The sequence below is a fragment of the Oncorhynchus keta genome, unplaced genomic scaffold (genome assembly GCF_023373465.1).
Source record: "Oncorhynchus keta strain PuntledgeMale-10-30-2019 unplaced genomic scaffold, Oket_V2 Un_scaffold_5279_pilon_pilon, whole genome shotgun sequence".
NCBI lineage: Eukaryota > Metazoa > Chordata > Actinopteri > Salmoniformes > Salmonidae > Oncorhynchus > Oncorhynchus keta.
In genome coordinates this window covers 77,501-104,128 of record NW_026290958.1, presented here as the reverse complement: position 1 = coordinate 104,128, position 26,628 = coordinate 77,501, and the positions used below count along the sequence as shown (strand labels likewise).

General features: G+C 43.5%; 1 protein-coding gene and 11 non-coding genes across 15 annotated transcripts in view; 1 reads left to right on the top strand and 11 right to left on the bottom strand.

Annotated features, from left to right (window-relative positions):
* Positions 1–2,478: 2,478 nt before the first annotated feature.
* trnai-aau (transfer RNA isoleucine (anticodon AAU)) lies at positions 2,479–2,552 on the bottom strand. The gene has a single exon. It is a non-coding gene; the product is annotated as a tRNA-Ile (tRNA).
* Positions 2,553–3,782: 1,230 nt separating this feature from the next.
* Positions 3,783–3,856, bottom strand: trnai-aau (transfer RNA isoleucine (anticodon AAU)). The gene has a single exon. It is a non-coding gene; the product is annotated as a tRNA-Ile (tRNA).
* Positions 3,857–6,032: 2,176 nt separating this feature from the next.
* On the bottom strand, positions 6,033–6,106 carry trnai-aau (transfer RNA isoleucine (anticodon AAU)). The gene has a single exon. It is a non-coding gene; the product is annotated as a tRNA-Ile (tRNA).
* A 1,993-nt stretch (positions 6,107–8,099) lies between these two features.
* trnai-aau (transfer RNA isoleucine (anticodon AAU)) lies at positions 8,100–8,173 on the bottom strand. The gene has a single exon. It is a non-coding gene; the product is annotated as a tRNA-Ile (tRNA).
* Positions 8,174–9,087: 914 nt separating this feature from the next.
* On the bottom strand, positions 9,088–9,161 carry trnai-aau (transfer RNA isoleucine (anticodon AAU)). The gene has a single exon. It is a non-coding gene; the product is annotated as a tRNA-Ile (tRNA).
* Positions 9,162–10,395: 1,234 nt separating this feature from the next.
* trnai-aau (transfer RNA isoleucine (anticodon AAU)) lies at positions 10,396–10,469 on the bottom strand. The gene has a single exon. It is a non-coding gene; the product is annotated as a tRNA-Ile (tRNA).
* Positions 10,470–11,149: 680 nt separating this feature from the next.
* Positions 11,150–11,223, bottom strand: trnai-aau (transfer RNA isoleucine (anticodon AAU)). The gene has a single exon. It is a non-coding gene; the product is annotated as a tRNA-Ile (tRNA).
* Positions 11,224–11,651: 428 nt separating this feature from the next.
* Positions 11,652–11,725, bottom strand: trnai-aau (transfer RNA isoleucine (anticodon AAU)). Its single transcript has one exon. It is a non-coding gene; the product is annotated as a tRNA-Ile (tRNA).
* Positions 11,726–14,504: 2,779 nt separating this feature from the next.
* trnai-aau (transfer RNA isoleucine (anticodon AAU)) lies at positions 14,505–14,578 on the bottom strand. Its single transcript has one exon. It is a non-coding gene; the product is annotated as a tRNA-Ile (tRNA).
* A 2,932-nt stretch (positions 14,579–17,510) lies between these two features.
* Positions 17,511–17,584, bottom strand: trnai-aau (transfer RNA isoleucine (anticodon AAU)). Its single transcript has one exon. It is a non-coding gene; the product is annotated as a tRNA-Ile (tRNA).
* A 440-nt stretch (positions 17,585–18,024) lies between these two features.
* trnai-aau (transfer RNA isoleucine (anticodon AAU)) lies at positions 18,025–18,098 on the bottom strand. Its single transcript has one exon. It is a non-coding gene; the product is annotated as a tRNA-Ile (tRNA).
* Positions 18,099–22,409: 4,311 nt separating this feature from the next.
* scoca (short coiled-coil protein a) overlaps positions 22,410–26,628 on the top strand; it is a 13,436-nt gene continuing 9,217 nt past the window's right edge. Inside the window, exon 1 of one of the 4 annotated variants that reach the window (XM_052516648.1) lies at positions 22,410–22,718. In XM_052516648.1, the coding sequence (XP_052372608.1) occupies positions 22,649–22,718 (70 nt within the window). In that variant the 5' untranslated portion in view covers positions 22,410–22,648. Of the gene's footprint in view, positions 22,719–25,294; positions 25,466–26,628 lie in introns of those variants that run through there. The other 3 variants (XM_052516647.1, XM_052516651.1, XM_052516649.1) reach the window with 3 other exon arrangements.

Below are 26,628 nucleotides of genomic sequence, written 5' to 3'. Positions count from 1 at the left end.
ACAGGGCTCCAGGACAGCAACACAATTATGTGTGTGGATGAAGCTCTTAATTTGGCATTGGGAAAAACACGAGATGAACTGCTACAAACAAAGACCCGCGAAAGCTAAAGAACACTCCGTAATGTTCACAACTACATCAACTTTGAACTCGCGAAAAGTGGGAGATGCGGTCAAGAAACACTGGCACATTTTATCATCGGACCCATTTTTCCGGCGGAATTTACAAATCCACCACTTATTGTGTATAGAAGTGGTCGCAATATACGCGATAAATTGGTTCATGCCAACTGCCAATCACAAAAGAAAACCAGCGAGGCTCTTTTACGCCTTCTTCCAAATGGTAGCTATAAATGCAGAGGATGCGCACAGTGCAACAACATGATGAAGTGTGAATATCTCTGCCACCCACACACAGGAAAACAATCCCAAATAAATGACATTATTACGTGTTCCACCACCCATGTTATCTACATGATTAAATGTCCATGTGGTCTCTGCTTTTGTCGGTAAAACCTCTCGTTCTCTCAAACACAGAATCAGTGAACATAAAAGTTAAACGAGGAGAAACGACAGGGATCATCCAGTCGCAGTACATTTTAATGACCTGAAGCATGATATTTCTACCTGTAGATGTTGTGGCATAGAGAAAGTTCAGATATCAGACAGGGGAGGTGATATAAATAATACTCTGAGTTAAAGGGAATGTTTAGGGATTTTCACCCTCCAGACATTATTTCCTAAAGGTCGTAATGATGAAATGCCTGTGTATGTTATGTCGTGAATCTGAACGTGAATTATGCTCCTATTTCAGATTACTATGATGTTTTTCGTACGATGAACCCAATGATTAATGAAAACTTGCTCGGTAGGTCTATGTCCTCATTGTGGTTTTACAGACGTGTTTAATACGTCTTATTTACACACTTTATTTGAATATTTATGAAATGTATGTTGTATTTGGTTGCACGTATTCGTATTTCCTTCGCCTCCAACCTCTTTCGATGCGTGGAACGGATGTGGGCGGGGCTAGGTCTACACAACGGTGCTAATAAATTTTTTTAAAACGATAAGTAAAGCTTATTAAAGATCAGTGATACTATCCTTCCTTTTCCCTGGAACTTTTGTGAGTGTAATATTTACTGTTCATTTTTATTGTTTATTTCACTTTTGTATATTATCAACCTCACTTGCTTTGGCAATGTAAACACATGTTTCCCATGCCAATAAAGCCCCTTGAATTGAAATTGAATCGAGAGAGAGGGAAAGAAACAGTTAAAGACAGAAAGAGAGAGTAATGAGTGGAGAAAGACAGAAAGAGAGATTAAGGAGTGGAGAAAGAGAGAGTAAGGAGTGGAGAAAGACAGAAAGAGAGAGTAAGAAACAGTGAAAGACAGAAAGAGAGAGTAAGGAGTGGAGAAAGACAGAAAGAGAGAGTAAGGAGTGGAGAAAGAGAGAGCAAGGAGTGCAGAAAGACAGAAAGAGAGAGTAAGGAGTGGAGTAAGAAAGAAAGAGAGAGTAAGGAGTGGAGAAAGACAGAAAGAGAGAGTAAGGAGTGGACAAACACAGAAAGAGAGAGTAAGGAGTGGAGAAAGAGAGAGAGAGTAATGAGTGGAGAAAGACAGAGAGAGAGAGTAAGGAGTGGAGAAAGACAGAAAGAGAGAGTAAGGAGTGGAGAAAGACAGAAAGAGAGAGTAAGGAGTGGAGAAAGACAGAAAGAGAGAGTAAGGAGTGGACAAACACAGAAAGAGAGAGTAAGGAGTGGAGAAAGAGAGAGAGAGTAATGAGTGGAGAAAGACAGAGAGAGAGAGAGTAAGGAGTGGAGAAAGACAGAGTAAGGAGTGGAGAAAGACAGAGAGAGAGAGTAAGGAGTGGAGAAAGACAGAGTAAGGAGTGGAGAAAGACAGAAAGAGAGAGTAAGGAGTGGAGAAAGACAGAAAGAGAGAGTAAGGAGTGGAGAAAGACAGAGTAAGAGAAAGAGTAAGGAGAGAAACACAGAAAAGACAGAAAGAGAGAAAGGAGTGGAGAAAGAGCAAGAGACTAAGGAGTGGAGAAAGACAGAGAGAGAGAGTAAGGAGTGGAGAAAGACAGAGTAATGAGTGGAGAAAGACAGAGAGAGAGAGTAAGGAGTGGAGAAAGACAGAGAGAGAGAGTAAGGAGTGGACAAAGACAGAAAGAGAGAGTAAGGAGTGGAGAAAGACAGAGAGAGAGAGTAAGGAGTGGAGAAAGACAGAGAGAGTAAGGAGTGGAGAAAGACAGAAAGAGAGAGTAAGGAGTGGAGAAAGACAGAGAAGAGAGAGTAAGGAGTGGAGAAAGACAGAGTAAGGAGTGGAGAAACGAGAGACAGAAAGACAGAGTAAGGAGTGGAGAAAGACAGAAAGAGAGAGTTATACTACTAATTTAAAATGTACATTGTAGACCCCAATCAATAGAGTTATGTGACACTGTCGACATACACAGTAAAGTAAAAACAAGATATCCTGGCCAGTACGGGTATCGAACCCGCGACCTTCGCGTTATTAGCACGACGCTCTAACCAACTGAGCTAACCGGCCTGAGATAATGCTCATTCTACGGATAAAGGTGGAATTAACTACACCGTACCAAATAAGAGCTCAAAAAGAGAGAGTAAGGAGTGGAGAAAGACAGAAAGAGAGAGTAAGGAGTGGAGAAACACAGAAAGAGAGAGTAAGGAGTGGAGAAAGAGAGAGAGAGAATAGTGAGTGGAGAAAGACAGAGAGAGAGAGTAAGGAGTGGAGAAAGAGAGAGTAAGGAGTGGAGAAACACAGAAAGACAGAGTAAGGAGTGGAGAAACACAGAAAGAGAGAATAAGGAGTGGAGAAAGAGAGAGTAAGGAGTGGAGAAACACAGAAAGACAGAGTAAGGAGTGGAGAAACACAGAAAGAGAGAATAAGGAGTGGAGAAAGAGAGAGAGAGTAAATGAGTGGAGAAAGTCAGAGAGAGAGAGTAATGAGTGGAGAAAGACAGAGTAAGGAGTGGAGAAAGACAGAGAGAGAGAGTAAGGAGTGGAGAAAGACAGAGTAAGGAGTGGAGAAAGACAGAAAGAGAGAGTAAGGAGTGGAGAAAGACAAGAGAGACTAAGGAGTGGAGAAAGACAGAGAGAGAGAATAAGGAGTGGAGAAAGACAGAGTAAGGAGTGGAGAAAGACAGAGAGAGAGAGTGAGGAGTGGAGAAAGACAGAGAGAGAGAGTAAGGAGTGGAGAAAGACAGAGAGAGAGAGTAAGGAGTGGAGAAAGAGAGAGTAAGGAGTGGAGAAACACAGAAAGAGAAAGACAGAGTAGAGGAGTAAGGAGTGGAGAAAGACAGAGTAAGGAGTGGAGAAAGAAGGAGTGGAGAAAGACAGAGAGAGAGAGTAAGAGTGGAGAAAGACAGAAAGAGAGAGTAAGGAGGGAGAAAGAGAGAGTAAGAGGAGAAAGACAGAGAAGAAAGACAGAGAAAGAGAGAGTAAGGAGTGGAGAAAGACAGAGTAGAGAGAGTAAGGAGTGGAGAAAGACAGAGAGAGAGAGTAAGGAGTGGAGAAAGACAGAAAGAGAGAGTAAGGAGTGGAGAAAGAGAGAGTAAGGAGTGGAGAAAGACAGAGAGAGAGAGTAAGGAGTGGAGAAAGAGAGAGTAAGGAGTGGAGAAACACAGAAAGACAGAGTAAGGAGTGGAGAAACACAGAAAGAGAGAGTTATACTACTAATTTAAAATGTACATTGTAGACCCCAATCAATAGAGTTATGTGACACTGTCGACATACACAGTAAAGTAAAAACACAATATCCTGGCCAGTACGGGTATCGAACCCGCGACCTTCGCGTTATTAGCACAACGCTCTAACCAACTGAGCTAACCGGCCTGAGATAATGCTCATTCTACGGATAAAGGTGGAATTAACTACACCGTACAGAGCTCAAAGAGCTGGAGAAAGAGAGAGTAAGGAGTGGAGAAAGACAGAAAGAGAGAGTAAGGAGTGGAGAAACACAGAAAGAGAGAGTAAGGAGTGGAGAAAGACAGAAAGAGAGAAGGAGTGGAGAAAGACAGAGAGAGAGAGTAAGGAGTGGAGAAAGACAGAGTAAGAGAGGAGAAAGACAGAGAAGAGAAAGAGTGGAGAAAGAGAGAAAAGGAGAGACAGAGAGAGAGAGTAAGGAGTGGAGAAAGACAGAGTAAGGAGTGGAGAAAGACAGAGAGAGAGAGTAAGGAGTGGAGAAAGACAGAGAGAGAGAGTAAGGAGTGGAGAAAGACAGAAAGAGAGAGTAAGGAGTGGAGAAAGACAGAGTAAGGAGTGGAGAAAGACAGAGAGAGAGAGTAAGGAGTGGAGAAAGACAGAAAGAGAGAGTAAGGAGTGGAGAAAGACAGAGAGAGAGAGTAAGGAGTGGAGAAAGACAGAGTAAGGAGTGGAGAAAGACAGAGAGAGAGAGTAAGGAGTGGAGAAAGACAGAGTAAGGAGTGGAGAAAGACAGAGAGAGTACGGGTAAACCCAGACCTTCGCAGTTAAGGAGTGGAGAAAGACAGAAAGAGAGAGTAAGGAGTGGAAAAGACAGAGTAAGAGAAAAGACAGAAAAAGAGAGAAGAGTAAAAGAGAGAGAGAGTAAGGAGTGGAGAAAGACAGAAAGAGACAGTAAGGAGTGGAGAAAGACAGAGAGAGAGAGTAAGGAGTGGAGAAAGACAGAGTAAGGAGTGGAGAAAGACAGAGAGAGAGAGTAAGGAGTGGAGAAAGACAGAAAGAGAGAGTAAGGAGTGGAGAAAGAGAGAGAGAGTAATGAGTGGAGAAAGACAGAGAGAGAGAGTAAGGAGTGGAGAAAGACAGAGTAAGGAGTGGAGAAAGACAGAGAGAGAGAGTAAGGAGTGGAGAAAGACAGAGTAAGGAGTGGAGAAAGACAGAAAGAGAGAGTAAGGAGTGGAGAAAGACAGAGTAAGGAGTGGAGAAAGACAGAAAGAGACAGTAAGGAGTGGAGAAAGACAGAGAGAGTAAGGAGTGGAGAAAGACAGAGAGAGAGAGTAAGGAGTGGAGAAAGACAGAGTAAGGAGTGGAGAAAGACAGAAAGAGAGAGTAAGGAGTGGAGAAAGACAGAGTAAGGAGTGGAGAAAGACAGAAAGAGAGAGTAAGGAGTGGAGAAAGACAGAGAGAGTAAGGAGTGGAGAAAGACAGAGAGAGAGTAAGGAGTGGAGAAAGACAGAGAGAGAAAGGAGTGGAGAAAGACAGAGTAAGGAGTGGAGAAAGACAGAAAGAGAGAGTAAGGAGTGGAGAAAGACAGAAAGAGAGAGTAAGGAGTGGAGAAAGAGAGAGAGAGAGTAAGGAGTGGAGAAAGACAGAGAGAGAGAGTAAGGAGTGGAGAAAGAGAGAGTAAGGAGTGGAGAAAGACAGAAAGACAGAGTAAGGAGTGGAGAAAGACAGAGAGAGAGAGTAAGGAGTGGAGAAAGAGAGAGTAAGGAGTGGAGAAAGACAGAGAGAGAGAGTAAGGAGTGGAGAAAGACAGAGTAAGGAGTGGAGAAACACAGAAAGAGAGAATAAGAGGAGAAAGACAAGAGACTGAGTAACCGGAGGAGAAAGACAGAGAAGGATGGAGAAAGACAGAAAGAGAGAGTAAGAGCTGGAGAAAGAGAGAGTAAGAGTGGAGAAAGACAGAAAGAGAGAGTAAGGAGTGGAGAAAGACAGAGAGAGAGAGTAAGGAGTGGAGAAAGACAGAAAGAGAGTAAGGAGTGGAAAGACAGAAAGACAGAAAGAGAGAGTAAGGAGTGGAGAAAGACAGAGAAGAGAAGGAGTGGAGAAAGACAGAGTAAGGAGGAGAAAGACAGAAAGAGAGAGTAAGGAGTGGAGAAAGACAGAGAGAGAGAAAGGAGAGGAGAAAGACAGAAAGAGAGAGAATAAGGAGTGGAGAAAGACAGAGAGAGAGAAAGAAGGAGTGGAGAAAGACAGAGTAATGAGAAAGACAGAGAGAGATACTATAATTTTTAAATGTACATTGTAGACCCCAATCAATAGAGTTATGTGACACTGTCGACATACACAGTAAAGTAAAAACAAGATATCCTGGCCAGTACGGGTATCGAACCCGCGACCTTCGCGTTATTAGCACGACGCTCTAACCAACTGAGCTAACCGGCCTGAGATAATGCTCATTCTACGGATAAAGGTGGAATTAACTACACCGTACCAAATAAGAGCTCAAAAAGAGAGAGTAAGGAGTGGAGAAAGACAGAAAGAGAGAGTAAGGAGTGGAGAAACACAGAAAGAGAGAGTAAGGAGTGGAGAAAGACAGAAAGAGAGAGTAATGAGTGGAGAAAGACAGAGAGAGAGAGTAAGGAGTGGAGAAAGACAGAGTAAGGAGTGGAGAAAGACAGAAAGAGAGAGTAAGGAGTGGAGAAAGACAGAAAGAGAGAGTAAGGAGTGGAGAAAAGACAGAGAGAGAGTAAGGAGTGGAGAAAGACAGAAAGAGAGAGAAGAAAGAGAGGAGAAAGACAGAAAGACAGAATAAGAGTGGAGAAAGAGAGAGAGAGAAATGAGTGGAGAAAGACAGAGAGAGTAATGAGTGGAGAAAGAGAGAGAGATAAGAGTGGAGAAAGAGAGAGTAAGGAGTGGAGAAAGACAGAGAGAGAGAGTAAGGAGTGGAGAAAGACAGAGAGAAGAGAAGGAGTGGAGAAAGACAGAAAGAGAGAAAGAGCTGGAGAAAGACAGAGTAAGGAGTGGAGAAAGACAGAAAGTAAAAACAAGAGAGAAAGACAGAGTAAGGAGTGGAGAAAGACAGAGCACAAGAACTGAGTAAGGAGTGAGAGAAAGAAGAGAAAGAGAGAGAAGAGAGTAAGGAGAAAGAAAGACAGAGAGAGAGAGTGAGGAGTGGAGAAAGACAGAGAGAGAGAGTAAGGAGTGGAGAAAGACAGAGAGAGAGAGTAAGGAGTGGAGAAAGAGAGAGTAAGGAGTGGAGAAACACAGAAAGACAGAGTAAGGAGTGGAGAAACACAGAAAGAGAGAATAAGGAGTGGAGAAAGAGAGAGAGTAAGGAGTGGAGAAACACAGAAAGACAGAGTAAGGAGTGGAGAAAGACAGAAAGAGAGAGTAAGGAGTGGAGAAAGAGAGAGAGAGTAAATGAGTGGAGAAAGACAGAGAGAGAGAGTAAGAGTGGAGAAAGACAGAGTAAGGAGTGGAGAAAGACAGAGAGAGAGAGTAAGGAGTGGAGAAAGACAGAGTAAGGAGTGGAGAAAGACAGAAAGAGAGAGTAAGGAGTGGAGAAAGACAGAGTAAGGAGTGGAGAAAGACAGAAAGAGAGAGTAAGGAGTGGAGAAAGACAGAGAGAGAGAGTAAGGAGTGGAGAAAGACAGAGAGTAGAGAGAGAATAAAAATGAGTGTAGGAGAAAGACAGAGTAAGGAGTGGAGAAAGACAGAAAGAGAGAGTAAGGAGTGGAGAAAGACAGAAGAGAAAGAGTGGAGAGACAGAGAACGTAAAACTGAGAAAAGACAGAAAGAGAGAGAGTAAGGAGAAAGAGAAAGACAGAGTAAGGAGTGGAGAAAGACAGAAAGAAGGAGTGGAGAAAGACAGAGTAAGGAGTGGAGAAAGACAGAAAGAGAGAGATAAGGAGTGGAGAAAGACAGAAAGAGAGAGTAAGGAGTGGAGAAAGAAAGAGAGAGAATGAGTGGAGAAAGACAGAGAGAGAGAGAGGAGTGGAGAAAGACAGAGAGAGAGAGTAAGGAGTGGAGAAAGACAGAAAGAGAGAGTAAGGAGTGGAGAAAGACAGAAAGAGAGAGTAAGGAGTGGAGAAAGACAGAGAGAGAGAGTAAGGAGTGGAAAGACAGAAAGACAGAGTAATAAGGAGTGGAGAAAGACAGAGAGAGAGAGTAAGGAGTGGAGAAAGAAGAGAAAGAGAGAGTAAGGAGTGGAGAAAGACAGAGAGAGAGAGTAAGGAGTGGAGAAAGACAGAGAGAGAGAGTAAGGAGTGGAGAAAGACAGAGAGAGAGAGTAAGGACTGGAGAAAGACAGAGTAAGGAGTGGAGAAACACAGAAAGAGAGAGTTATACTACTAATTTAAAATGTACATTGTAGACCCCAATCAATAGAGTTATGTGACACTGTCGACATACACAGTAAAGTAAAAACACAATATCCTGGCCAGTACGGGTATCGAACCCGCGACCTTCGCGTTATTAGCACAACGCTCTAACCAACTGAGCTAACCGGCCTGAGATAATGCTCATTCTACGGATAAAGATGGAAATAACTACACCGTGCTAAATAAGAGCTCAGAAAGAGAGAGTAAGGAGTGGAGAAAGACAGAAAGAGAGAGTAAGGAGTGGAGAAAGACAGAAAGAGAGAGTAAGGAGTGGAGAAACACAGAAAGAGAGAGTAAGGAGTGGAGAAAGACAGAAAGAGAGAGTAAGGAGTGGAGAAAGACAGAGAGAGAGAGAGTAAGGAGTGGAGAAAGACAGAAAGAGAGAGTAAGGAGTGGAGAAAGACAGAGAAGGAGTGGAGAAAGACAGAGAGAGAGAGTAAGGAGAGAAAGACAGAAGAGAGAGTAAGGAGTGGAGAAAGAGTAAGAGTAAGGAGAGAAAGACAGAGAGAGAGAGAAGGAGAGAAAGACAGAGTAAGGAGTGGAGAAAGACAGAAAGAGAGAGAGAGAGTAAGGAGTGGAGAAAGACAGAGAAGAAAGAGAGTAAGGAGAAAGACAGAGAAAGACAGAGAGAGAAAGACAGAAGGAGAGAGAGTAAGGAGTGGAGAAAGACAGAGAGAGAGAGTAAGGAGTGGAGAAAGACAGAGAGAGAGAGTAAGGAGTGGAGAAAGACAGAGAGAGAGAGTAAGGAGTGGAGAAAGACAGAGTAAGGAGTGGAGAAAGACAGAAAGAGAGAGTAAGGAGTGGAGAAAGACAGAGTAAGGAGTGGAGAAAGACAGAAAGAGAGAGTAAGGAGTGGAGAAAGACAGAGTAAGGAGTGGAGAAAGACAGAGAGAGAGAATAAGGAGTGGAGAAAGACAGAGTAATGAGTGGAGAAAGACAGAGAGAGAGAGTTATACTACTAATTTAAAATGTACATTGTAGACCCCAATCAATAGAGTTATGTGACACTGTCGACATACACACTAAAGTAAAAACAAGATATCCTGGCCAGTACGGGTATCGAACCCGCGACCTTCGCGTTATTAGCACGACGCTCTAACCAACTGAGCTAACCGGCCTGAGATAATGCTCATTCTACGGATAAAGGTGGAATTAACTACACCGTACCAAATAAGAGCTCAAAAAGAGAGAGTAAGGAGTGGAGAAAGACAGAAAGAGAGAGTAAGGAGTGGAGAAACACAGAAAGAGAGAGTAAGGAGTGGAGAAAGACAGAAAGAGAGAGTAAGGAGTGGAGAAAGACAGAGAGAGAGAGGAGTGGAGAAGGAGTGGAGAAAGACAGAGAAAGTGGAGAAAGAGAAAGAGAGAGTAAGGAGTGGAGAAAGACAGAGAGAGAGAGAAGAGGAGTGGAGAAAGACAGAAAGAGAGAGTAAGGAGTGGAGAAAGAGAGAGACCCCAAGGAGTGGAGAAAGACAGAGAGAGAGAATAAGGAGTGGAGAAAGACAGAAAGACAGATAAGGAGTGGAGAAAGACAGAGAGAGAGAGTTATACTACTAATTTAAAAAAGACATTGTAGACCAGAGAATCAATAGAGTTATGTGACACTGTCGACATACACAGTAAAGTAAAAACAAGATATCCTGGCCAGTACGGGTATCGAACCCGCGACCTTCGCGTATTAGCACGACGCTCTAACCAACTGAGCTAACCGGCCTGAGATAATGCTCATTCTACGGATAAAGGTGGAATTAACTACACCGTACCAAATAAGAGCTCAAAAAGAGAGAAAGACAGAAGGAGAAAGACAGAAAGAGAAAGACAGAAGGAGAGAAAGAGAAGAGAGAGTGGAGAAAGACAGAAAGAGAGAGTAAGGAGTGGAGAAAGAGAGAGTAAGAGAGAAAGACAGAAAGAGAGAGTAAGGAGTGGAGAAAGACAGAAAGAGAGAGTAAGGAGTGGAGAAAGACAGAGTAAGGAGTGGAGAAAGACAGAAAGAGAGAGTAAGGAGTGGAGAAAGAGCAAGAGAGTAAGGAGTGGAGAAAGACAGAGAGAGAGAAGGAGTGGAGAAAGACAGAGAGAGAGAGTAAGGAGTGGAGAAAGACAGAGTAAGGAGTGGAGAAAGACAGAAAGAGAGAGTAAGGAGTGGAGAAAGACAGAGTAAGGAGTGGAGAAAGACAGAAAGAGAGAGTAAGGAGTGGAGAAAGACAGAGTAAGGAGTGGAGAAAGACAGAGTAATGAGTGGAGAAAGACAGAGAGAGAGAGAGTTATACTACTAATTTAAAATGTACATTGTAGACCCCAATCAATAGAGTTATGTGACACTGTCGACATACACAGTAAAGTAAAAACAAGATATCCTGGCCAGTACGGGTATCGAACCCGCGACCTTCGCGTTATTAGCACGACGCTCTAACCAACTGAGCTAACCGGCCTGAGATAATGCTCATTCTACGGATAAAGGTGGAATTAACTACACCGTACCAAATAAGAGCTCAAAAAGAGAGAGTAAGGAGTGGAGAAAGACAGAGAGAGAGAGTAAGGAGTGGAGAAAGACAGAGAGAGAGAGTAAGGAGTGGAGAAAGAGAGAGAGAGTAAGGAGTGGAGAAAGACAGAAAGAGAGAGAAAGGAGTGGAGAAAGACAGAAGAGAGAGTGGAGAAAGACAGAGAAGAGAGAGAAAGACAAGAGTGGAGAAAGACAGAAAGAGAGTAAGGAGTGGAGAAAGAGAGAGACAGAAAGAAGAGAGTGGAGAAAGACAGAAAGACAGAGTAAGGAGTGGAGAAAGACAGAAAGAGAGAGAAAAGGAGTGGAGAAAGACAGAGAAAAGACAAGATAGAGAAAGAGAGAGTAAGGAGTGGAGAAAGACAGAGTAAGGAGAAAGACAGAAAGAGAGAGTAAAAGGAGTGGAGAAAGACAGAGAGAGTAAGGAGTGGAGAAAGACAGAGAGAGAGAATAAAAGGAGAGGAGAAAGAGTGGAGAAAGACAGAGAAGTAAGAGTGGAGAAAGACAGAGAGAGAGAGTTATACTACTAATTTAAAATGTACATTGTAGACCCCAATCAATAGAGTTATGTGACACTGTCGACATACACACTAAAGTAAAAACAAGATATCCTGGCCAGTACGGGTATCGAACCCGCGACCTTCGCGTTATTAGCACGACGCTCTAACCAACTGAGCTAACCGGCCTGAGCTAATGCTCATTCTACGGATAAAGGTGGAATTAACTACACCGTACCAAATAAGAGCTCAAAAAGAGAGAGTAAGGAGTGGAGAAAGACAGAAAGAGAGAGTAAGGAGTGGAGAAAGACAGAAAGAGAGAGTAAGGAGTGGAGAAAGACAGAGAGAGAGAGTAAGGAGTGGAGAAAGACAGAGAGAGAGAGTAAGGAGTGGAGAAAGACAGAGTAAGGAGTGGAGAAAGACAGAGAGAGAGAGTAAGGAGTGGAGAAAGAGAAAGAGAGAGTAAGGAGTGGAGAAACACAGAAAGACAGAGTAAGGAGTGGAGAAAGACAGAGAGAGAGAGTTATACTACTAATTTAAAATGTACATTGTAGACCCCAATCAATAGAGTTATGTGACACTGTCGACATACACAGTAAAGTAAAAACAAGATATCCTGGCCAGTACGGGTATCGAACCCGCGACCTTCGCGTTATTAGCACAACGCTCTAACCAACTGAGCTAACCGGCCTGAGATAATGCTCATTCTACGGATAAAGGTGGAAGGTAACTACACCGTAACTACACCGTGCTAAATAAGAGCTCAAAAGAGAGAGTAAGGAGTGGAGAAAGACAGAGAGAGAGAGTAAGGAGTGGAGAAAGAAGACAGAGAGAGTAAGGAGTGGAGAAAGACAGAGAGAGAGAAAGACAGAAAGAAGGAGTGGAGAAAGACAGAGAGAGAGGAGAGAAAGACAGAAAGAGAGAGAGAGAGTAAGGAGTGGAGAAAGAGCAGAGAGAGAGTAAGGAGTGGAGAAAGACAGAAAGAGAGAATAAGGAGAGAAAGACAGAGAAGTAAGGAGTGGAGAAAGACAGAGAGAGAGAGTAAGGAGTGGAGAAAGACAGAAAGAGAGAATCAATAGAGAGAAAGACAGAGAGAAGGAGTGGAGAAAGACAGAAAGAGAGAGTAAGGAGTGGAGAAAGAGCAAGAGACTAAGGAGTGGAGAAAGACAGAGAGAGAGAGTAAGGAGTGGAGAAAGACAGAGTAATGAGTGGAGAAAGACAGAGAGAGAGAAGACAGAGTAATGTTATACTACTAATTTAAAATGTACATTGTAGACCCCAATCAATAGAGTTATGTGACACTGTCGACATACACAGTAAAGTAAAAACAAGATATCCTGGCCAGTACGGGTAGAACCCGCGACCTTCGCTTATTAGCACGACGCTCTAACCAACTGAGCTAACCGGCCTGAGATAATGCTCATTCTACGGATAAAGGTGGAATTAACTACACCGTAGAAATAAGAGCTCAAAAAGAGAGAGTAAGGAGTGGAGAAAGACAGAAAGAGAGAGTAAGGAGTGGAGAAAGACAGAAAGAGAGAGGAGTGGAGAAAGACAGAAAGACAGAGAGAGTAAGGAGTGGAGAAAGACAGAAAGAGAGAGTAAGGAGTGGAGAAAGACAGAGAAAGAGAGAAAGACAGAGGAGTGGAGAAAGACAGAAAGAGAGAGAAGGAGTGGAGAAAGACAGAGTAAGGAGTGGAGAAAGACAGAAAGAGAGAAGTAAGAAAGACAGAGGAGAAAGACAGAGAGAGAGAGTTATACTACTAATTTAAAATGTACATTGTAGACCCCAATCAATAGAGTTATGTGACACTGTCGACATACACAGTAAAGTAAAAACAAGATATCCTGGCCAGTACGGGTATCGAACCCGCGACCTTCGCGTTATTAGCACACGCTCTAACCAACTGAGCTAACCGGCCTGAGATAATGCTCATTCTACGGATAAAGATGGAAATAACTACACCGTGGAGAAAGCAGAGAAGAGAGTAAGGAGTGGAAAAGACAGAGAGAGAGTAAGGAGAAAGACAGAAAGAGAGAGTTATACTAGAAATTTAAAAGAGTAAGGATTGGAGAAAGACAGAAATCAATAGAATTTATGTGAGACTGTCAGAGATACACACTAAAGTAAAAACAAGATATCCTGGCCAGTACGGGTATCGAACCCGACCTTCTACTATTAGCACGACGCTCTAACCAACTGAGCTAACCGGCCTGAGATAATGCTCATTCTACGGATAAAGGTGGAATTAACTACACCGTACCAAATAAGAGCTCAAAAAGAGAGAGTAAGGAGTGGAGAAAGACAGAGAGAGAGAGTAAGGAGTGGAGAAAGACAGAAAGAGAGAGTAAGGAGTGGAGAAAGAAGAGAGAGAGAGTAAGGAGTGGAGAAAGACAGAGAGAGAGAGTAAGGAGTGGAGAAAGACAGAGTAAGGAGTGGAGAAAGACAGAAAGAGAGTAAGGAGTGGAGAAAGAGAGAGTAAGGAGTGGAGAAAGACAGAGAGAGAGAGAGTAAGGAGTGGAGAAAGAGCAGAGAGAGAGAGTAAGGAGTGGAGAAAGACAGAGAGAGAGAGTAAGGAGTGGAGAAAGACAGAGTAAGGGGTGGAGAAACACAGAAAGAGAGAGTTATACTACTAATTTAAAATGCACATTGTAGACCCCAATCAATAGAGTTATGTGACACTGTCGACATACACAGTAAAGTAAAAACAAGATATCCTGGCCAGTACGGGTATCGAACCCGACCTTCATACACAGTAAAGTAAAAACAAGTTATTAGCACAACGCTCTAACCAACTGAGCTAACCGGCCTGAGATAATGCTCATTCTACGGATAAAGATGGAAATAACTACACCGTGCTAAATAAGAGCTCAGAAAGAGAGAGTAAGGAGTGGAGAAAGACAGAGAGAGAGAGTAAGGAGTGGAGAAACACAGAAAGAGAGAGTAAGGAGTGGAGAAAGACAGAAAGAGACAGTAAGGAGTGGAGAAAGACAGAGAGAGAGAGTAAGGAGTGGAGAAAGACAGAGTAAGGAGTGGAGAAAGACAGAGAGAGAGAGTAAGGAGTGGAGAAAGACAGAGTGGAGAAAGAGAGAGAGAGGAAGGAGTGGAGAAACACAGAAAGAGAGAGTAAGAAGTGGAGAAAGAGAGAGAGAGAGAGTAAGGAGTGGAGAAAGACAAAGAGAGAGAGAAGGAGTGGAGAAAGACAGAAAGAGAGAGTAAGGAGTGGAGAAAGAGAGAGAAAGACAGAGAAAGAGTGGAGAAAGACAAAGAGAGAGTAAGGAGAGAAAGACAGAAAGGAGTGGAGAAAAGACAGAAAGAGAGAATAAGGAGTGGAGAAAGACAGAGTAATGAGTGGAGAAAGACAGAGAGAGAGAGTTATACTACTAATTTAAAATGTACATTGTAGACCCCAATCAATAGAGTTATGTGACACTGTCGACATACACACTAAAGTAAAAACAAGATATCCTGGCCAGTACGGGTATCGAACCCGCGACCTTCGCGTTATTAGCACGACGCTCTAACCAACTGAGCTAACCGGCCTGAGCTAATGCTCATTCTACGGATAAAGGTGGAATTAACTACACCGTACCAAATAAGAGCTCAAAAAGAGAGAGTAAGGAGTGGAGAAAGACAGAAAGAGAGAGTAAGGAGTGGAGAAACACAGAAAGAGAGAGTAAGGAGTGGAGAAAGAGAGAGAGAGAGAGTAATGAGTGGAGAAAGACAGAGAGAGAGAGTAAGGAGTGGAGAAAGACAGAGTAAGGAGTGGAGAAAGACAGAGAGAGAGAGTAAGGAGTGGAGAAAGAGAGAGTAAGGAGTGGAGAAAGACAGAGAGAGAGAGTAAGGAGTGGAGAAAGACAGAGAAGGAGTGGAGAAAGACAGAGAGAGAGAGTAAGGAGTGGAGAAAGACAGAGAGAGAGAGTAAGGAGTGGAGAAAGAGAGAGAGAGTAATGAGTGGAGAAAGACAGAGAGAGAGAGTAAGGAGTGGAGAAAGACAGAGTAAGGAGTGGAGAAAGACAGAGAGAGAGAGTAAGGAGTGGAGAAAGACAGAGAGAGAGAGTAAGGAGTGGAGAAAGACAGAAAGAGAGAGTAAGGAGTGGAGAAAGACAGAGAAAGGAGTGGAGAAAGACAGAGAGAGAGAGTAAGGAGTGGAGAAAGACAGAGAGAGAGAGTAAGGAGTGGACAAAGACAGAAAGAGAGAGTAAGGAGTGGAGAAAGACAGAGAGAGAGAGAGTAAGGAGTGGAGAAAGACAGAGTAAGGAGTGGAGAAAGACAGAAAGAGAGAGTAAGGAGTGGAGAAAGACAGAAAGAGAGAGTAAGGAGTGGAGAAAGAGCAAGAGACTAAGGAGTGGAGAAAGACAGAGAGAGAGAATAAGGAGTGGAGAAAGACAGAGTAATGAGTGGAGAAAGACAGAGAGAGAGAGTTATACTACTAATTTAAAATGTACATTGTAGACCCCAATCAATAGAGTTATGTGACACTGTCGACATACACAGTAAAGTAAAAACAAGATATCCTGGCCAGTACGGGTATCGAACCCGCGACCTTCGCGTTATTAGCACAACGCTCTAACCAACTGAGCTAATGCTCATTCTACGGATAAAGGTGGAATTAACTACACCGTACCAAATAAGAGCTCAAAAAGAGAGAGTAAGGAGTGGAGAAAGACAGAAAGAGAGAGTGGAGAAAGACAGAGAGAGAAAGGACAGAAAGACAGAGTAAGGAGTGGAGAAAGACAGAAAGAGAGAGTAAGGAGTGGAGAAAGACAGAAAGAGAGAGTAAGGAGTGGAGAAAGACAGAAAGAGAAGAGTGGAGAAAGAGAAAGAGAGAGTAAGGAGTGGAGAAAGACAGAAGAGAAGAGTAAGGAGTGGAGAAAGACAGAGACAGAGAGAGAGTAAGGAGTGGAGAAAGACAGAGTAAGGAGTGGAGAAAGACAGAGAAGAGAGTAGGAGTGGAGAAAGACAGAAAGAGAGAGTAAGGAGTAAAAGACAGAGAGAGAGTGGAGAAAGACAGAGAGAGAGATAGAGTAAGGAGTGGAGAAAGACAGAGAGAGAGAGTAATAGAGACAGAGTGGAGAGAAAGACAGAGAGAGAGAGTAAGGAGTGGAGAAAGACAGAGAAGAGAGAGTAAGGAGTGGAGAAAGACAGAGTAAGGAGAGACAGAAAGAGAGAGTAAGGAGTGGAGAAAGACAGAGTAAGGAGTGGAGAAAGACAGAAAGAGAGAGTAAGGAGTGGAGAAAGACAGAGAGAGAGTGGAGAAAGACAGAGTAAGGAGTGGAGAAAGACAGAGAAGAGTGGAGAAAGACAGAAAGAGAGAATGTAAGGAGTGGAGAAAGACAGAGTAAGGAGACAGAGAGAGAGAAAGACAGAGAAAGACAGAGTAAGGAGTAAGGAGAAAGACAGAAGAGAGGAGTGGAGACAGAGTAAGGAGTGGAGAAAGACAGAAAGAGAGAGTAAGGAGTGGAGAAAGACAGAGAAGAGGAGAAAGACAGAGTAAGAAGGAGAAAGACAGAAAGACAGAGTAAGGAGTGGAGAAAGACAGAAAGAGAGAGTAAGGAGTGGAGAAAGACAGAGTAAGAGTGGAGAAGGAGACAGAAAGACAGAGAGAGATGTAAGGAGTGGAGAAAGACAGAGAGAGAGACGGGTAAGGAGTGGAGAAAGACAGAGAGAGAGAGTATAGGAGTGGAAAAGACAGAGAGAAGGAGTGGAGAAAGACAGAAAGAGAGAGTAAGGAGTGGAGAAAGACAGAAAGAGTAAGGAGAGACAGAAAGAGAGAGTAAGGAGTGGAGAAAGACAGAGAGAGAGAGTAAGGAGTGGAGAAAGACAGAAAGAGAGAGTAAGGAGTGGAGAAAGACAGAAAGAGAGAGTAATGAGTGGAGAAAGAGAGAGAGAGTAATGAGTGGAGAAAGACAGAGAGAGAGAGTAAGGAGTGGAGAAAGACAGAGTAAGGAGTGGAGAAAGACAGAGAGAGAGAGTAAGGAGTGGAGAAAGACAGAGTAAGGAGTGGAGAAAGACAGAAAGAGAGAGTAAGGAGTGGAGAAAGACAGAGTAAGGAGTGGAGAAAGACAGAGAGAGAGAGTAAGGAGTGGAGAAAGACAGAGAGAGAGAGTAAGGAGTGGACAAAGACAGAAAGAGAGAGTAAGGAGTGGAGAAAGACAGAGAGAGAGAGTAAGGAGTGGAGAAAGACAGAGTAAGGAGTGGAGAAAGACAGAAAGAGAGAGTAAGGAGTGGAGAAAGACAGAGTAAGGAGTGGAGAAAGACAGAAAGAGAGAGTAAGGAGTGGAGAAAGAGCAAGAGACTAAGGAGTGGAGAAAGACAGAGAGAGAGAATAAGGAGTGGAGAAAGACAGAGTAATGAGTGGAGAAAGACAGAGAGAGAGAGTTATACTACTAATTTAAAATGTACATTGTAGACCCCAATCAATAGAGTTATGTGACACTGTCGACATACACACTAAAGTAAAAACAAGATATCCTGGCCAGTACGGGTATCGAACCCGCGACCTTCGCGTTATTAGCACGACGCTCTAACCAACTGAGCTAACCGGCCTGAGCTAATGCTCATTCTACGGATAAAGGTGGAATTAACTACACCGTACCAAATAAGAGCTCAAAAAGAGAGAGTAAGGAGTGGAGAAAGACAGAAAGAGAGAGTAAGGAGTGGAGAAAGACAGAGAGAGAGAGTAAGGAGTGGAGAAAGACAGAGTAAGGAGTGGAGAAAGACAGAAAGAGAGAGTAAGGAATGGAGAAAGACAGAGTAAGGAGTGGAGAAAGACAGAAAGAGACAGTAAGGAGTGGAGAAAGAGCAAGAGACTAAGGAGTGGAGAAAGACAGAAAGAGAGAATAAGGAGTGGAGAAAGACAGAGTAATGAGTGGAGAAAGACAGAGAGAGAGAGTTATACTACTAATTTAAAATGTACATTGTAGACCCCAATCAATAGAGTTATGTGACACTGTCGACATACACAGTAAAGTAAAAACAAGATATCCTGGCCAGTACGGGTATCGAACCCGCGACCTTCGCGTTATTAGCACGACGCTCTAACCAACTGAGCTAACCGGCCTGAGATAATGCTCATTCTACGGATAAAGGATAAAGGTGGAAATAACTCAAAAAGAGTAAGGAGTGGAGAAAGACAAATAAGAGCTCAGAAAGAGAGAGTAAGGAGTGGAGAAAGACAGAAAGAGAGAGTAAGGAGTGGAGAAACACAGAAAGAGAGAGTAAGGAGTGGAGAAAGAGAGAGAGAGACAGTAATGAGTGGAGAAAGACAGAAAGAGAGAGTAAGGAGTGGAGAAAGACAGAGTAAGGAGTGGAGAAAGACAGAGAGAGAGAGTAAGGAGAAAAGACAGAGAGAGAAAGACAGAAGAGAGAGGAGAAAAAGACAGAGAGAGAGAGTGGAAGACAGAGAGTGGAGAAAGACAGAGAGAGTTAAGGAGAGAAAGACAGAAGGAGTGGAGAAAGACAGAAAGAGAGAGTAAGGAGTGGAGAGAGAGAGAGAGAGTAAGGAGTGGAGAAAGACAGAGAGAGAGAGTAAGGAGTGGAGAAAGACAGAGTAAGTAGTGGAGAAAGACAGAGAGAGAGAGTTATACTACTAATTTAAAATGTACATTGTAGACCCCAATCAATAGAGTTATGTGACACTGTAGACATACACAGTAAAGTAAAAACACAATCTCCTGGCCAGTACGGGTATCGAACCCCCGACCTTCGCATTATTAGCACGACGCTCTAACCAACTGAGCTAACCGGCCTTAGATAATGCTCATTCTACGGATAAAGGTGGAAATAACTACACCGTACTAAATAAGAGCTCAAAACAGAAAGTAAGGAGTGGAGAAAGACAGAACCTAGAGAAAGTAAGGATGGAGAAACCAGAAAGAGAAGCTGGTTCCGAGGGCTCTGTTCACAAACACACCCACAGGGCTCCAGGACAGAAACACATGTGTGTGGATGAAGCTCTTAATTTGGCATTGGGAAAAACACGAGATGTGGGCGGGGCTAGGTCTACACAAGGGTGCTAATACATTTTTTTTTTTTTAAACTCACGAAAGCCATGAGGCCGATAAGTAAAGCTTATTAAAGATCAGTGATACTATCAAGAGTGGTTTGCGAGTTTCCTTTTCCTGGAACTTCTTAACGAAATGTTTACTGATATTTTTATTGTTTATTTCACTTTTGTATATTATCTACTTCACTTGTTTTGGAGAAAGACAATAAAGCCTCTTGAGTAATGCTCATTGAAATTGAATTGAGAGAGAGAGAAGGAGTGGAGAAAGACAGAAAGAGAGAGTAAGGAGTGGAGAAAGACAGAGGAAGGAGAAAGAGAGAGTGGAGAAAGAGAGAGTAAGGAGTGGAGAAAGAGAGAGTAAGGAGTGAAGAAAGGGAGAGTACGGAGTGGAGAAAGACAGAGAGAGAGAGAAAGGAGTGGAGAAGGACAGAGTAAGGAGTGGAGAAAGAGAGAGTAAGGAGTGAAGAAAGACAGAAAGAGAGAGTAAGGAGTGGAGAAAGACAGAGAGAGAGAGTAAGGAGTGGAGAAAGACAGAAAGAGAGAGTAAGGAGTGGAGAAAGAGAAAGAGAGGGTAAGGAGTGGAGAAAGACAGAGAGAGAGTAAGGAGTGGAGAAAGACAGAAAGAGAGAGTAAGGAGTGGAGAAAGACAGAAAGAGAGGGTAAGGAGTGGAGAAAGACAGAAAGAGAGAGAGTAAGGAGTGGAGAAAGACAGAGAGAGAGAGTAAGGAGTGGAGAAAGACAGAGAAGAGAGTAAGGAGGAGAAAGACAGAGTAAGGAGTGGAGAAAGACAGAGAGAGAGTAACCAATGGAGAAAGACAGAAAGAGAGATAATGAGTGGAGAAAGACAATAAGGAGTGGAGAAAGACAGAAAGAAATAAGAGCTCAGAAAGAGAGAGTAAGGAGTGGAGAAAGACAGAGAGAGAGAGTAAGGAGTAAGGAGAAACACAGAAAGAGAGAGTAAGGAGTGGAGAAAGACAGAGAAGAGAGAGTAAGGAGTGGAGAAAGACAGAGAGAGAGCTAAGATTCTACGGAGAAAGTAAGGAGTGGAGAAAGACAGAGAGAGAGAGTAAGGAGTGGAGAAGACAGAAAGAGAGAAAGACAGAGAAGAGAGAGTAAGGAGGAGAGAAAGACAGAGCTGGAGAAAGACAGAAAACTAGAGAGAGTAAGGAGTGGAGAAAGAGAGAGAGAGAGTAAGGAGTGGAGAGAGAAGACAGAGAGAGAGAGTAAGGAGTGGAGAAAGACAGAGTAGAGAAAGACAGAGTAAGGGAGAGAAAGACAGAGTGGAGAAAGACAGAAGAGAGGAAGGAGTGGAGAAAGACAGAGAGAGAGAGTAAGAAAGACAGAAAGAGAGAGTAGAAAGACAGAGTAATGGAGAGAAAGACAGAGAGAGAGAGTTATACTACTAATTTAAAATGTACATTGTAGACCCCAATCAATAGAGTTATGTGACACTGTAGACATACACAGTAAAGTAAAAACACAATCTCCTGGCCAGTACGGGTATCGAACCCCCGACCTTCGCATTATTAGCACGACGCTCTAACCAACTGAGCTAACCGGCCTTAGATAATGCTCATTCTACGGATAAAGGTGGAAATAACTACAACGTACTAAATAAGAGCTCAAAACATTCCATAACAAATCCATCACCTATTGAGAAATAAACTATGAGCCCCCTAAGCAAGCTGGTTCCGGGGCTCTGTTCACAAACACACCCCACAGGGCTCCAGGACAGCAACACAATTATGTGTGTGGATGAAGCTCTTAATTTGGCATTGGGAAAAACACGAGATGTGGGCGGGGCTAGGTCTACACAAGGGTGCTAATACATTTTTTTTTTTTAAACTCACGAAAGCCATGAGGCCGATAAGTAAAGCTTATTAAAGATCAGTGATACTATCAAGAGTGGTTTGCGGTTTCCTTTTCCCTGGAACTTCTTAACGTATAATGTTTACTGTATATTTTTATTGTTTATTTCACTTTTGTATATTATCTACTTCACTTGTTTTGGCAATGTTAACATATGTTTCCCATGCCAATAAAGCCTCTTGAGTTGAATTGAAATTGAATTGAGTGAGAGAGAGATAAGCAATGAAACACAGAAAGAGAGAGTAAGGAGTGGAGAAAGAGAGAGTAAGGAGTGGAGAAAGACAGAGAGAGAGAGAAAGGAGTGGAGAAGGACAGAGTAAGGAGTGGAGAAAGAGAGAGTAAGGAGTGAAGAAAGACAGAAAGAGAGAGTAAGGAGTGGAGAAAGAGAGAAGGAGGAGAAAGACAGAAAGAGAGAGTAAGGAGTGGAGAAAGACAGAGAGGGTAGAGAGAGACAGAGAGAGAGTAAGGAGTGGAGAAAGACAGAAAAAGAGAGGAAGAGAGAAAGACAGAAAGAGAGGGGTAAGGAGTGGAGAAAGACAGAAAGAGAGTAAGGGAGAAAGACAGAGAGAGAGAGTAAGGAGTGGAGAAAGACAGAAAGAGAGAGTAAGTGGAGAAAGACAGAGTAAGGAGAAAAGACAGAGAGAGAGTAAGGAGTGGAGAAAGACAGAAGAGAGAAGGAGTGGAGAAAGACAGAGGAGAAAGAGAAAGACAGAAAGAGAGAGGGTAAGGAGTGGAGAAAGACAGAAAGAGAGTAAGGAGTGGAGAAAGACAGAGAAAGACAGAAAGAGAGAAGGAGTGGAAAGACAGAGAGAGAGTAAGGAGTGGAGAAAGACAGAGAGAGAGTAAGGGTGGAGAAAGACAGAAAGAGAGAGGAAGGAGTGGATAAAGAGAGAGTAAGGAGTGGAGAAAGAGAGAGTAAGGAGTGGAGAAAGACAGAAAGAGAGAGTAAGGAGTGGAGAAAGACAGAAAGAGAGAGTAAGGAGTGGAGAAAGAGGGTGCAGCTGTCTGCTGGCTCTTTACCTCTCTGTACTTAATGTCCTTCTCTAGTTAATGAGTGACCAAGTGAGCATGGGGAAAGGTAGGTGTGTGTGTGTGTGTGTGTGTGTGTGTGTGTGTGTGTGTGTGTGTGTGTGTGTGTGTGTGTGTGTGTGTGTGTGTGTGTGTGTGTGTGTGTGTTTATGGCACTTGATTGTTTTGTGTTTCTTTTCAACCAACAAATAACCCTCCCTGAACTTTGAAACCTTTATGAGCCAATCAGCAACTGCTTCCCAGGACAAAACTAGTGTCACCTGTCCAGTAACCAATGTTATCTGGGCAGGTAACCGTGACAACATAAATAGTTCAGAAGGAGAGGGAGCCAGCCGCCTGACAGGAACAGGTGTCCTAGAGGGCGGGGCTACAGAGAGAGAGAGAGAGAGAGAGAGAGAGAGAGAGAGAGAGAGAGAGAGAGAGAGAGAGAGAGAGAGAGAGAGAGAGAGAGAGAGAGAGAGAGAGAGAGAGAGAGAGAGGAGAGAGAGACGGGGTGAAGGAGAGGCAACGGAGTGACACAGACGAAGAAAGCAGGTTGAGAAAACAGGGACTGTGAGAAAAGAGTCAAACGATAAGGAGAGAAAGAAAGCAGGAGTGAGGGAGTGAAAAACAGCCCGACAGGGAGAATGGAACAGTTAGGCTAGAGACCAGAGACCAGAGAGAAAAAGAAACTACGAGGGTGAATCAGGGAAAACTCCAGTCCGGTCATGGAAGCAGAGCTGGAAGAAGAGGACGGGAGTTTCACTAACATCTCCCTCGCCGATGACAGACCTACAGGTAAGACAAACTCACCTTTAATTACAAAGCTAGTAGCTCTGTCCATTCACCTACACACCTGTAGGGGAGAGGGGGGTAAAGTTGAGCCACCCTTGTTTCTAGGAAACCACAGACAGACAGACAGACAGACAGACAGACAGACAGACAGACAGACAGACAGACAGACAGAGACAGACAGAGAAAGGCCTCAGACAGACAGACAGACAGAGACAGACAGACTGTACTATAAACTACAGAACAGACTAGACAGACACAGAGGTACATAAAAGACAGAACACAGAGGTACTAGACAGAACACAGAGGTACTATAAGGCCTCACAGAGGTCCCCACAGAGGACATAAGAGACAGAACACAGAGGTACTATAAACTAAGAACACAGAGGTACTATAAGTACAGAACACAGAGGTACTATAAACTACAGAACACAGAGACATAACAGAACATAGAGGTACTATAAGCTACAGAACACAGAGGTACTATAAGCTACAGAACACAGAGGTACTATAAGCTACAGAACACAGAGGTACTATAAGGTACAGAACACAGAGGTACTATAAGGTACAGAACACAGAGGTACTATAAACTACAGAACACAGAGGTACTATAAGGTACAGAACACAGAGGTACTATAAGGTACAGAACACAGAGGTACTATAAGGTACAGAACACAGAGGTACTATAAGGTACAGAACACAGAGGTACTATAAGGTACAGAACACAGAGGTACTATAAGGTACAGAACATATAGGTAATATAAGGTACAGAACACAGAGGTACTATAAGGTACAGAACACAGAGGTACTATAAGCTACAGAACACAGAGGTACTATAAGGTACAGAACACAGAGGTACTATAAACTACAGAACACAGAGGTACTATAAGCTACAGAACACAGAGGTACTATAAGCTACAGAACACAGAGACTAGAGGTACAGAACACAGAGGTACTATAGGTACAGAACACAGAGGTACTATAAGGTACAGAACACAGAGGACTATAGGTACAGAACATAGAGACTATAAACTACAGAACACAGAGGACTATAAGTACAGAACACAGAGGACTAGAGGTACAGAACACAGTAGGACTAGAAGTACAGAACACAGAGGTACTATAAGGTACAGAACACAGAGGTACTATAAACTACAGAACACAGAGGTACTAGAGGTACAGAACACTAGGTACTATAAGGTACAGAACACAGAGGACTATAGGTACAGAACACTTAGGACTATAGGTACAGAACACTTAGGACTATAGGTACAGAACACAGAGGACTATAAGAGGAACACAGACAGAACACAGAGGACTATAGGTACAGAACACAGAGGTACTATAAACTACAGAACACAGAGGTACTATAAGCTACAGAACACAGAGGTACTATAAGGTACAGAACACAGAGGTACTATAAGCTACAGAACACAGAGGTACTATAAGGTACAGAACCTTAGGACTGGAGGTACAGAACCTTAGGACTGGAGGTACAGAACCTTAGGACTAGAGGTACAGAACCTTAGGACTAGAGGTACAGAACCTTAGGACTAGAGGTACAGAACCTTAGGACTGGAGGTACAGAACCTTAGGACTAGAGGTACAGAACCTTAGGACTGGAGGTACAGAACCTTAGGACTAGAGGTACAGAACCTTAGGACTTGAGGTACAGAACCTTAGGACTTGAGGTACAGAACAGGACTAGAGGTACAGAACCTAGGAATAGGAAAGGACTTGACTAGAGTACAGAACCTTAGGACTAGAGGTACAGAACCTTAGGACTAGAGGTACAGAACCTTAGGACTAGAGGTACAGAACCTTAGGACTAGAGGTACAGAACCTTAGGACTTGAGGTACAGAACCTTAGGACTAGAGGTACAGAACCTTAGGACTAGAGGTACAGAACCTTAGGACTAGAGGTACAGAACCTTAGGACTAGAGGTACAGAACCTTAGGACTGGAGGTACAGAACCTTAGGTACAGAACCTTAGGACTTGAGGTACAGAACCTACAGACAGAACCTTAGGACTTGAGGTACAGAACTGTAGAGGTACAGAACCTTAGGACTTGAGGTAAGAACCTCAGAGGTAAAGAACCTCGACTTGGTACAGCCTCACAGTCTCACCTGGGTTGGTCTTAGCTGCAGACAGAAGGAGACATATATAAACACTTCAAACTGGAGCACAGAGCAGAGAGTAACCAAGCACACTGATCCTGGTGGCTGTGATATGGTGTTGCCAACCGCTGTTGCTCCGCTAGCCTGTCTAGTTCACTACTCAGGGAGTGACCGAGAGACTGTCAGAGAGCTGCAGTGTGTGTGTGTTTACAGTGTCTGAGGCTGTACTATCGGCACAAACAGATACAACCTGCACAATCAATGTACGGCACACAGTGCTGCCACACCTATCGGATATCAAATGTCCTTCACGTTTTCCCTTCATCAGACTACTAGTCTACGTCTAGTGGAAGGAGCAAGTAGACAAGAGGAGGGAATGAGGTCATACAAGCGTATAGTTTCGGGGCCCAATAAATGTGGTGTTATATTCTGCTTCCGGTTGTGTCTGTTTGCGTCGCGCTGCTCCCCCTGTCGGCCGCGTCGGTTCCTACACCCAGATAATGTGAGGACGTCCCATCGCCGACTGTCATACATGGAAATCCGCAGTGTCGTCGAGCAGATAACAACGTTATCCACACAAAACCCCGGCTAACGTTTTGACACAATATTATTTTTTTTTTTTTTATATCGAAGGGTAAGTGACTGACATTTCAGAAATGTAACGAGAATCGCACGTCAATTCTACGGATTTGACAGATTTTCTGAGATTTTAGCTGTCTGACTTGCTACTGTAACGAGCATTGTGACTAACTACGAGTTAGCGAGGTACACAAACTAACATCGTTAATATCGCAGTTATTAATGTGACAGCCGGTCGTTAGATACAGGAGTCGTTTTCTTGCTTCTCTGTAAAAGGTCGTATGAACCAGCTCGATGGCTAACATTAGCCTGCCGCTATGCTAACTTACCAGCTGGCTGGTCTTGGGTGTGTTTAGTTACTGTAACAGCTAGAGAGACAGCTAGCTGGCTGGTCTTGGGTGTGTTTAGTTACTGTAACAGCTAGAGAGACAGCTAGCTGGCTGGTCTTGGGTGTGTTTAGTTACTGTAACAGCTAGAGAGACAGCTAGCTGGCTGGTCTTGGGTGTGTTTAGTTACTGTAACAGCTAGAGAGACAGCTAGCTGGCTGGTCTTGGGTGTGTTTAGTTACTGTAACAGCTAGAGAGACAGCTAGCTGGCTGGTCTTGGGTGTGTTTAGTTACTGTAACAGCTAGAGAGACAGCTAGCTGGCTGGTCTTGGGTGTTTAGTTTACTGTAACAGCTAGAGAGACAGCTAGCTGGCTGGTCTTGGGTGTGTTTAGTTACTGTAACAGCTAGAGAGACAGCTAGCTGGCTGGTCTTGGGTGTTGTTTAGTTACTGTAACAGCTAGAGAGACAGCTAGCTGGCTGGTCTTGGGTGTGTTTAGTTACTGTAACAGCTAGAGAGACAGCTAGCTGGCTGGTCTTGGGTGTGTTTAGTTACTGTAACAGCTAGAGAGACAGCTAGCTGGCTGGTCTTATGTTGTTTAGTTACTGTAACAGCTAGAGAGACAGCTTGGCTGGTCTTGGGTGTGTTTAGTTACTGTAACAGCTAGAGAGACAGCTAGCTGGCTGGTCTTGGGTGTTGTTTAGTTACTGTAACAGCTAGAGAGACAGACAGCTAGCTGGCTGGTCTTGGGTGTGTTTAGTTACTGTAACAGCTAGAGAGACAGCTAGTGGCTGGTCTTGGGTGTGTTTAGTTACTGTAACAGCTAGAGAGACAGCTAGCTGGCTGGTCTTGGGTGTGTTTAGTTACTGTAACAGCTAGAGAGACAGCTAGCT